Source organism: Chlamydotis macqueenii, chromosome 3 (assembly GCF_036417535.1).
Source record: "Chlamydotis macqueenii isolate bChlMac1 chromosome 3, bChlMac1.mat, whole genome shotgun sequence".
In the NCBI taxonomy this organism is placed as follows: domain Eukaryota; kingdom Metazoa; phylum Chordata; class Aves; order Otidiformes; family Otididae; genus Chlamydotis; species Chlamydotis macqueenii.
Window position 1 is genome coordinate 12741845 of NC_141558.1, and position 9946 is coordinate 12751790.

The 9946-nt window shown below is 36.2% G+C and overlaps 1 protein-coding gene across 7 annotated transcripts in view; it reads left to right on the forward strand.

Annotated features, from left to right (window-relative positions):
- The window catches only part of CYRIA (CYFIP related Rac1 interactor A), a 59957-nt gene extending 52058 nt beyond the window's left edge, over window positions 1-7899 (forward strand). For 6 of the 7 annotated variants that reach the window (XM_086745183.1, XM_086745185.1, XM_086745182.1 and 3 more), the window contains 3 exons: window positions 1541-1667; window positions 4256-4326; window positions 5714-7899. In XM_086745183.1, the coding sequence (XP_086601309.1) occupies window positions 1541-1667; window positions 4256-4326; window positions 5714-5777 (262 nt within the window). In that variant the 3' untranslated portion in view covers window positions 5778-7899. Of the gene's footprint in view, window positions 1-1540; window positions 1668-4235; window positions 4327-5713 lie in introns of all 7 variants that reach the window. The other variant, XR_015258194.1, reaches the window with a different exon arrangement.
- The last annotated feature ends 2047 nt before the right edge of the window (window positions 7900-9946 follow it).

The following is a 9946-nucleotide window of genomic DNA, read 5'->3' on the forward strand; positions in this document are numbered from 1 at the left end:
ATATTTTTCATGAATCAGCATTGAGTTTTGTTAGGAAGAGCTTACATGGTCAGCCTGCATTTCAACAAAAGATTAAAGTACAAATGTAATCTTACGCACTCATAGGCTTCAGTGTCTGTGTTTTTTCTAACCAGGACCATACGCCAACTACTGTCTCTTGTTTGCCCATGCTGCTCAATTCCTAGCACACACAGGGACAAGATATTGGCTCTTCCAAGTAGCGCTTTTGCAAATGATACACTGGGACTATTCTGAGAATCCTCTGAGTAGATCTTTTTTGGATGCTGCCATTGTATTCTGGATATGAGAAAGTTCAGCTGTATGGAAGCTGTATAATTGTGCTCATATCTACTACTGTTGCTATTGGGGTTGCTGTTGTTTGGCTGTGCTTTAGTGGAGTGTTTTCCAGGTTAGAGATCTCTTTTCATGGAGCAGATATGCAAGATAGAGTCAAGGTAGTCCTCCTGTCTTGCAATCATTTGTTCATGGTGCCATGTAAAGGGTAGAACTCCTGAGGTTATTGTGGTACTCATTTCACAATCCTGGGACATCATAGAGGTACTAATTGGAAAGTAACCTTATGTGTCAGCTCATTTTTTGACAAAAGCAGAGAAACAGAAAGGTGCCAGTCATCTACCAGAAGATTATCTGATATTTAGTTCTAATTGTGGGATAATCAAGCATTTTCACATTAAAATGTCTGTAGCCTTTTAATCTAGTCACGTTATGATGCTGTGAAGGAATAAATGTTGAAGTTATTGTAAACTTTTTTTTCAAAATCATAAAACTGTATTTCAAAAATCAAATCATAAAACTGTATTTTTTTCTCTACTGTAGTTAGTTTTTCATTTCCTGATGATGGTTTCAGGCATTAGAGCCAGTAGGGACTGTCTTAACTGTGCCATCCATATTCTTATTTTGGAATTGAAAAGTCAAAGAAAAACTCTTCGGAATTAGTTCAGTCTGGTCCTGTCTAGTAAACCTTCACATGTTAGATGCTCAGTGAACCTGTGTTGTTGTTGTCTGTGGACATGGGGGTCAGGGTGAGGGGGGAGAGAGAGAGAGAGAGAAAGAGGCATGAGTATGATCCACATAGGTGAGTCCTTGAACTTACTAACTGCTGAAATCAGATCCCACTTAAATGTTGACTGTTTCAAAATAGGAATTTAGGCAAAAATATTAGCTTTCCTTTGCACTCCTGATGTGTTGTGTTTCCAAGATTAAACAGAAGGTCAGTTTCTATCACATTTCATGAACTATGGAAGTCTTCTATGAAGTCGTCATCATGGACGTTTTGCTGAAGTGAGGATCTGAACTATGAAGGAGTATTAGAAGGGGTTTACGTATCTCTATTTGCTTTCTAACCATTCTTCTAAATTAACAAGGACTTATACAATCCAAAGATCTTTAAAAACTTACTAAAATGCATCTTCAACCTTAAAACACAATTTTAGTTCAAATTTCAAGCACTCATAGTCTAGTTTGCGAAATTGTCCAATAAAAAGTCAAGACTGTTTATTTCTTTTGTTCTGTTTTCCAGAGAGTATAGGAGTAGATTCACCAGTGAAGAGACCCTTATGTTCTGCATGCGAGTAATGGTGGGAGTTATTATTCTGTATGATCACGTTCATCCTGTGGGAGCTTTCTCAAAGACATCAAAGATTGATGTAAGAGTGACTTTTCTTTAATACTCTGTAGGTTTGAGAATACTAGTCTGCAGCTTTTTTTTTTTTTTTAGCACAAGCTTATGACTTTGTGTAAATCATTTTAATTACTTTTGAGTGGCAAAACTTAGAATTTATCTTCACCTGTGTACTTTATCAGCTTGTTTGAAATTAAAATAAGGATGAGTCCTTCTTTTGTATTCTTACAGACACGGATACTCATTTGTCTTTGTTAGCTCTGCTTTTCTGTCAACTGTGTGGTTACACTAAAATAATTTTGTATTACCTCTACCCTGGAATAAGTTTTATGGTCATAATTTTTTATTAATCATGTAATTTATTTATGCTGAAATGCTCATCTTTGGGAGTAGTTCTGTTGTAAATAAGCAGATATTTGACAGTGTCTGAGATCTGAAGTAGCAGAACTGAAATGTTACTGCTGTAATGTTGATAATGAGCCTTCAGTTTTAGCTTAGGCATGACCAGTCACAGGGAAATGAGACTTGTTTCTTCATCCGAGATACTGCAAGCACACACAAAAAAAGTACTCTTATTTTTGCTACATGTTTTACAAACCTAAATCTCATGTGCCACATCTTTCAGCAGAAATAAGCTGTAATTCATGAAAAAAGATGCTATATTTCCCTTTAGAAGAGAGCCTACTTCAAAAGAGAAAAAAAACCATATCTGTTATTGCACGCCATAACACTAAGTCTTCGTTAGCATTTTTAATCTGCAGATATCAGTATTTTACCACGGCTTCTCTTTGACTCTGTTTTACAGAGGGGAAGATATGACACAAAGAGGTGAATTGATTTGCTCAAGGTCATGCAGCAGATAGAGCCCAGGAATTGAATGCAGACTTCTTGACTGCTAATTCAGTCCCTTGCCTACAGAGACTACACGAGTAAAATTTTGATAGGACCAAATATACAGTGCTTGTACTTTGTTTCTCACATTTAATGTAAAGCCCTGTAATCTTACAGGATAGTTAAACAGATTTAAGTGGGAGGCAGGAGATGTATGACTCGGTTTTTTAAAATGAGTACATGGTCTCAAATTTTAATTTGCTTAATTAGTTCAGTGAATCTTCTCTAATTAAAAAAAATCTTATAATATTTCAAATTATAAGTTTGTTTTACTGTGAAAAACAATTATTTTCTTCAAATTAGTCACTTTATGGGAACCATTTCAAGAGATTTTCAAGGACAGTGGAACAAATTACCCTACCCTTACTGATTCAAGACTGGAGACTTTATTACAAGCTGTTAATTATGGGATCCTAGCTTAGATGTCATAACAGCTTCTCTTCTTTGACTGTTGTAGGGATTCTGGTTCTAACAAAAATGTTTTGAATTTTTATTTCCTTTGAGTTTGTCTGATCTGATGAGGCATGTAAACCTGTACTGAGTGATGTGAATATTGTCTTGAGTTTCTCTAGCTCAGGAGAGGTAACTGTGTCACTTAAAAATATGTGCTGCTACCCTGAGAATTTCATCTGATGAACTGTTTGCATAGCTAGTTTAGTCTCCCAGGTAGAAATGAGACAACTGAGCCATGAGCAGTGATTGTTAGGCTGGTCGTTGCACAGGAGGCTGTCACATTTTCCAAATAATTTTTAGTGGCAAATACGTGGACCCTGGCTTCAGTTAAGTATTTATTCATGCACTTTCATAATAAGGCAGAGTTGCTCCTTAGCTACAAAGAAAATACTGGCATGTAGATTTAGCACTGTAATGTGACTTGAGAAGGTTTAAATCTTGACTCTGCCATGTTTTTATCTGTTACTTTAAATAAAATAGAATTAATCTAGACTAACTTCTGGATACCTATTAAATGTCTTCATAGCAAGAGGAAGAAATAGGTACTTCCGGGGCATGATTCACTACATCTGAAAGTATATTGTGAATAGGTTAGAGGAATTTCTCATCTCTCTATTGACTGGAGTCTGTATAGTGAGCCAAATGAGTTCTGCCTGTGCTTTCTCTGCTTCATTTCCCCTTTTGTAAATTTGGACAGAGTTTCAGCCTGTTTTTTCAGTCTCCATGAAGATGTTCTTTCAGTTTGGTGTTTAAAATCAACATCATAGAGTTCTTATCTCAGATTAAGTTTATAACCACTAGTTATGAAACAAATCATAAGTTATAACCAGTTAGGTTTACAACTGAAAACTGAACGCTGAAAATAACTTCTTTGTGCAAGCAAAAAAATAAAAGTCAACTTGAAACATCTCTTCTGATAGTTGTTAGCAGCAATCATGTGGGACTCTTCTAAAATCTCTTTTTTTTTTTTAGCTTATATTAGCTGTTCTTGATTTTTTTAAGTTGGAATTGGAGAAATCATGTGCAAATTAAAATATATATGGATAATTTACTATCTACAAATGCTTATAAAGTAGATGCTGTTTTCTCAAAAGTTAGATTTTTAACTTAAGATAATTTTTAAATGTTATAATGCTTTTATTGTGTCATATAAAGCAGCATTAACAGTCGGTAGGAAAAAAAACTGCCTGTCTTTGGTATAATTTTCCTTGTTTTCAGCTAGTGCAATTCATATATTATTGTTCAATAGTGGCATGCTTCTGTTCCCAGATGAAGGGATGCATAAAAGTTTTAAAGGAACAACCACCTGACACTGTGGAAGGACTTCTGAACGCTCTCAGGTATGTGTGGAATCATTGTTTGATTCAGCCTTGACAAATTCCTTTTTTTTTTATTTTTTCCTCCCAGTCTCTTTATATTGAAGACTTTTCACCTTAGAAGCTTGATTTATTAAGAAAATTGTCCTTTCAGGTTTGCCTTCATCACCTGAGATTTTCTTTAAGTAATATTCATTTCTTTTAATTTCATTTCACTTTGATAAGCCATGACTATTAATATTGGAAGCCATCATGTCTTTCTTCAGATATACGTAATGTTTATTTTATTGCCTAAAACTTAGCCATCTAAAAGGTAAACAATGCATCAAAGATAAACAGTATATCTAAGCTAAGATTTGTTACATAAAATACCCCAGTAACTAGAACATTTTAGAAGCCAAGAGTAGAATTTCTGTTTCTCAAACCCTTGATACTTCCTTTCTCTCTTTCCCGGTGATTTAATAACCTCTTTTTTTTTTTTTTCTAATTTTGCTAAATGATAGAACTTCAAGAAAGAGCATCCTAAATCTCAGTCCTGTAACTAAGTGTTTAAGGTGCTGCCTTGGGAAGCAAGACACTATGGTCTGACGCTCTTCTGAAGCTGAGAAGGCAGTCTTAGTACCAAGTTTTTCAGAGCTCTATTGAATTCTCTAGCTGTTGAATGCTTGGATAGAGTGAGAACTGCAGCTATAACCACCTCCATATTTGCATATTATGCCTTTTGAATGAAAATTGATGTGGAGTTAAATCCTGCAGGTATTAGGTGTGTTTTGAGCTTATGTGATGATCCCTATGAACATAAGCAGCGGAGAATGTTTGGACTTAAATGGAAAAAACACACTAAAGCTTTTCAGTTCTACCAAGATATTCCCAAAAGAGTAACTCAGCACCAACAAACCTGCTGGTTACAAAATAAAGAAAAAAAAAAAAAAGAAAGTCCTCTATGTGATGGTACATTGTAAGATGTAAAGGTACAGGACATTTAAGAAAGCTGCTTAAAATTAGGGTTATAGATTTTGCCAAAATTCGATCTAGATTCCAAAGTCCTTTTAGTATTTACCATATTGCTTATGTCTTTCCATGTTTTTTTACGTCTTTTGAGGCTTTTACCTGGAAAAAAAGAGGTCATTTCAACCCAAAATTGTGACAATGTCATAGATGGAAGGCAAACTATTTAGTCGGGACTAACTTCAGCTATTAACAGAGAATAAGTTATTGCAAGGGATATTTAGAAGATAAAGAGCACCAGACTATTAACAGTTAAATTCCAGTGATCAATGACTGGAGGAACTTCTAAGTTCCTCCTTTGTGTAATTGAACTGCACTGATTTCAAAAACAGACACTGAAGTTTTCAGACTTTTCTAATACCTGCTCATTTTATGAAATATTGTTTTAACTTGTAATTTCTAGGTTCACTACAAAACACCTGAATGATGAATCTACTTCAAAACAAATTCGAGCTATGCTGCAGTAGTATCCCGAGACAAGTAGATGTTTGTATTGATCACAGAAGATGTGTATGTTTACATAATTTAATACAGTTTGATGTTAATACTTGTGTGTATTTACATAACCATTTTCTTCACACTGCTAAAATATATGAATCTGTTCATAACCTGACTGACTTTATATGCAGCCTAAGTTTTTATGCTAGCCTTTATCTTTTGACTTTTAAAATACTTTTTTACTTCAGCTGCGACAGTTTATCTGTGCATTTTAATCCTTAAACACCTTCTCTATCAGAGAAGTAAGTAGTAGTGAACACAAAATGGAAATAAAATAAACTGAAATGTCAAAGATATCACAGAAGAGGAACTTTAATGAAAGAGAAAGTTAATATAACAGAAAGTAAAATTCATTGGATATGTTTTAAGAACATGTGCACAGTTTTTGAGTCAGTTTTAGGACCTCAACAAACTTGTATGAATAGGAGAATACCTGAATGTTCATCACTGTCATAAAATATATTGTCTTTCCTGTAATAAGTGGAGATCCACCTAATTTTAAGGATTATGTGCTGGCTGACATCCAAAAATGTATTGCAAAGAGGTCATTATACCTCTTCTGTTAAGTATAACCTGTACCTTTCAACCATTTACAAAATTAATATCCTTTTTCAGATTCAGTATAAATAAACAGAAAATGTGTTTTAAGATCATTGCTAGATTTTGAAAATTCTGTATAATTTTATTAGATTTAAAAAGGAACAGGAAAATGCTAACACCTTGACTTAACTAGAAGAGGTTTGTCAGTGTAAATATATCATGGTGAACATTATCTTTCAGACAGCTCTACCTGGTAAGTAATATTTGTGCTGATATAAACCAGTATAAAGCAGAACGCCCTTCCGCAACAGCAGGCTTCCCTAGTGTCGAATTAGCCTCAGCAGACTAGGGATGGTATAAATAAGTTTTAAGAGCTGAGCTGTTCTTAAGCACTTCATCAGGTTCCTTGATAGTATTGTTTGTTAGATGATTCAGAGTAAACACAGAAATATATATCAGCTGACTGCTCTTCATTTAGTTTTGAAATGTGATTGATGCTTCAAGGATTTGAGTTCCTTGTAGAGTTGTTTGTTCTTACTTTCTAGTAATTTTTCCAGTAAATGGAATAGAAGTACTTTGCCAAAAGCAGCAAAGTGCTCATGCTCTGTTAAGTGTGTCTTCTGGGTGATATGCCATTGCTGTACATATTCTTGCAGAGGTCAGGTTCTGAAAATGTGTTTGATTTTGTGTACTTTGCTTGCATGTATGTGTGAAAACTCCAGTGCTTATGCACAGATGCAGATTTCTGTTTGCTTCTTCCTGTGTACGTAAATCAGGGTTCGTGTGCTCTCACTGGAATTTTCACGCATATCACTTCTAAAAACTTTACCTTAAGACTCTAAAGATGCATTTGGTCTGCTGAAACTCATTTGCGCTGTGACAAATTGAGTCATCGAACTCAGTCCTTCAACAGTATTAATGTAATGAGTTATTTGGAGTAGGAATTGCCTTAGAGTTTATTTCTGAGCAGAACTACCACTATGAGGTTTCTCGAGCCTGATCAGAACCTGTAGGTGCCAAGGTTACACATGTCGTGATACTGGACAGCACCACAACTCCAGCGTTCGTGTCACACATCTCCAGTTGTAGCAGCAGATCACTGTGTTGTCAGGAACAGAATTAGAAATCACACTAGTTTTTTTCTTTTTCTGGAAGCAATGATCACACTGCTTTTTCACAGTAGTAAATGCACTGTTTACAAACTCCGTTTTTAATGGCAGGACATTTACAAATGTATATTAGGGGAAATCCTGCTTTGTCCATAGTCACTTCCAGTTAGGTAAATCTAGGTGGATGACAGGTCATTCTGTTGAGCTTTGGTAACTGAAGTTAACACATGCTTTATCTGCAATTACCTGTCAAACAATGAATGAAGTCTTATCTTTAAATATCCTAGAGGAAAGTTATTTGTCACTTTATAATAAAAATGTAAACCTTAAAGCATTCTGCGAGTTGTCATATGCTGTTTGCCGAAGTCACGGAATTTCTTTGCCTGCTATGATGTTTTTGTACAGAAGTTTGTTTGAAATAATAAAAAGTTTGGTACAGTAAGCATTGAGACTGTTTGTATTTAGAGACAACATAAAAAGGTTGAGAAGCATCCCGTTTAAAGTTTTGGATCTGAGATAGAATAGGTTCACCTTATGTATCCAATTTATAGTTGATTTAAAAAGCATTTAAAATGTTTCACTTGTATGCCACAACAATATAACCTTACATCACTTAAACAATTTGTGGGGTTTTTTGATGATTCTTGGCACTTCTCTGTATCTTGACCAGGGGAAATTGTTGGTACTGCTTTACAGAGTAGAGGGCATGAATCCCTTCCATGACTTTTCTATCTTCACATTGGTTGTCCTAGGCTATGGTGGCCATCTCAGGTTGCATTTATAATCAGTAAAGTCACCAGAGAATGATTCATTTAATGTTAAGATAAGTGCAAATGAATTGCTCTTGGAAGAAGAGTTATAGATTAATGGTCAAAGTTATTGATCTCCATTTTGTCAGTGTTTCTTCTTATTTTGGCTCATCATTATGTAAGAATGCATGTTTGTAGTATGGTAAATATTTAAGCCTAATAATGACAGCATTTCAGAATGTGCAGAAATGAGTGTGACTAGTTTGGGTCAGAATAGCCCTAAAAAATTTACTTGTTTTGTGGTATTATTTTAGGGTGGTATGAATTTGGAAGACTAGAATTTGCTGCTGCAAACAACTGAAAGGGTTTGAAGCATAATTTATGACTTCTGAGTTTTCTACTGCTACTAAGTGGCTGTCACGAAGTTACTGAGATTATATTTACTGACATGTGACAGACCACATCGCTCAGATAAATTATCTAATGTTTTCCATGTCTACTAAAATTTGTAAAGCAACAAGAAGTCTTCTCTGTGTTGCTTTCTGTGTTGTATTTCAGCTAAATTTAAACTGGAAGTAAGTAGTATATAAGATGACTTGCGTTCTTACATTTTCTCTGAATTAAATAAAGTAGAACATAAATGCTTTATATGAACTAATCTTTCTTCCCCCTCCCTCATTTCCTTCTTGAGAAGTTTAATGGAATCAAGTGCCAATTAGGTGGATGCGTATTTGGGAAATACCGCATCATTTTTTCATGCCACATCTGGTTTTCGTAGAATCATAGAATCATTTTGGCCAAGACCAGTACAGATTCTTGTCTGACCAGTTCTCAGTCTGTCAAGATTCCTCTGAATGGCAGCACAACCATCTGGTGTATCAGCAGCTCCTCCCAGTTTGCTATCATCTGCAAAATTCCCGAGAGTGCATTCTGTCCCACCCTCTGAGTCATTAATGAAGATGTTAAACAGTACTGGCTCCAGTATCAACCACTGGGGTACATCACTACCTAATCTAAATCTGCCCTTTCAGTTTAAAGCCACTACCCTGTGTCCTATAACTACCTGCCTTGTCAAAAGTCCCTCTCCAGCTTTCTTACAGGTCCCCTTTAGGTACTGTAAGGCCGCTGTCTTCCCAGAGCCTTCTTTCTCCAGGCTGAACAGCCCCAACTCTCTCAGCCTGTCCTCATAGGAGAAGTGCCCTCTGATCATTTCGATAGCCGTCCTTTGGACTCTCTCCAACAGGTCCATGTCCTCCTTATGCTGGGGGCTCCAGACTGGACGCAGTACTGCAGGTGGGGTCTCAGCAGAGTAGAGGGGCAAAATCACCTCCCTTGACCTGCTGGCCATGCTTCTCCATATTTCCCATGTGCCTTAGCATAGTTTCCAGCAGGATCTGCTCCATGGTCTTGCCAGGCACAGAGGTGAATCTTACTGGCCTGTATTTCCCTGAGTGTTCCTTATTTCCCTTTTTAAAAATGGGGGTTATGTTTCCCATTTTCCAGTCAGTGGGACCCTCACTGGACTGCCACAACTTCTCAAATATGATGGACAGTGGCTTGGCAACTTCATTTGCCAGTTCCCTCAGCACCCGCGGATGTATCTCATCAGGTCCCATGGACTTGTGCACCTTCAGGTTCCTTAGAAGTTCTCAAACCTGCTCTTCCGCTACAGTGGGCAATACCCTTTGTCTTTTCTCAGTCATAGTCTTTGACCTAAGTTGCTTATTACTGACCAAACTG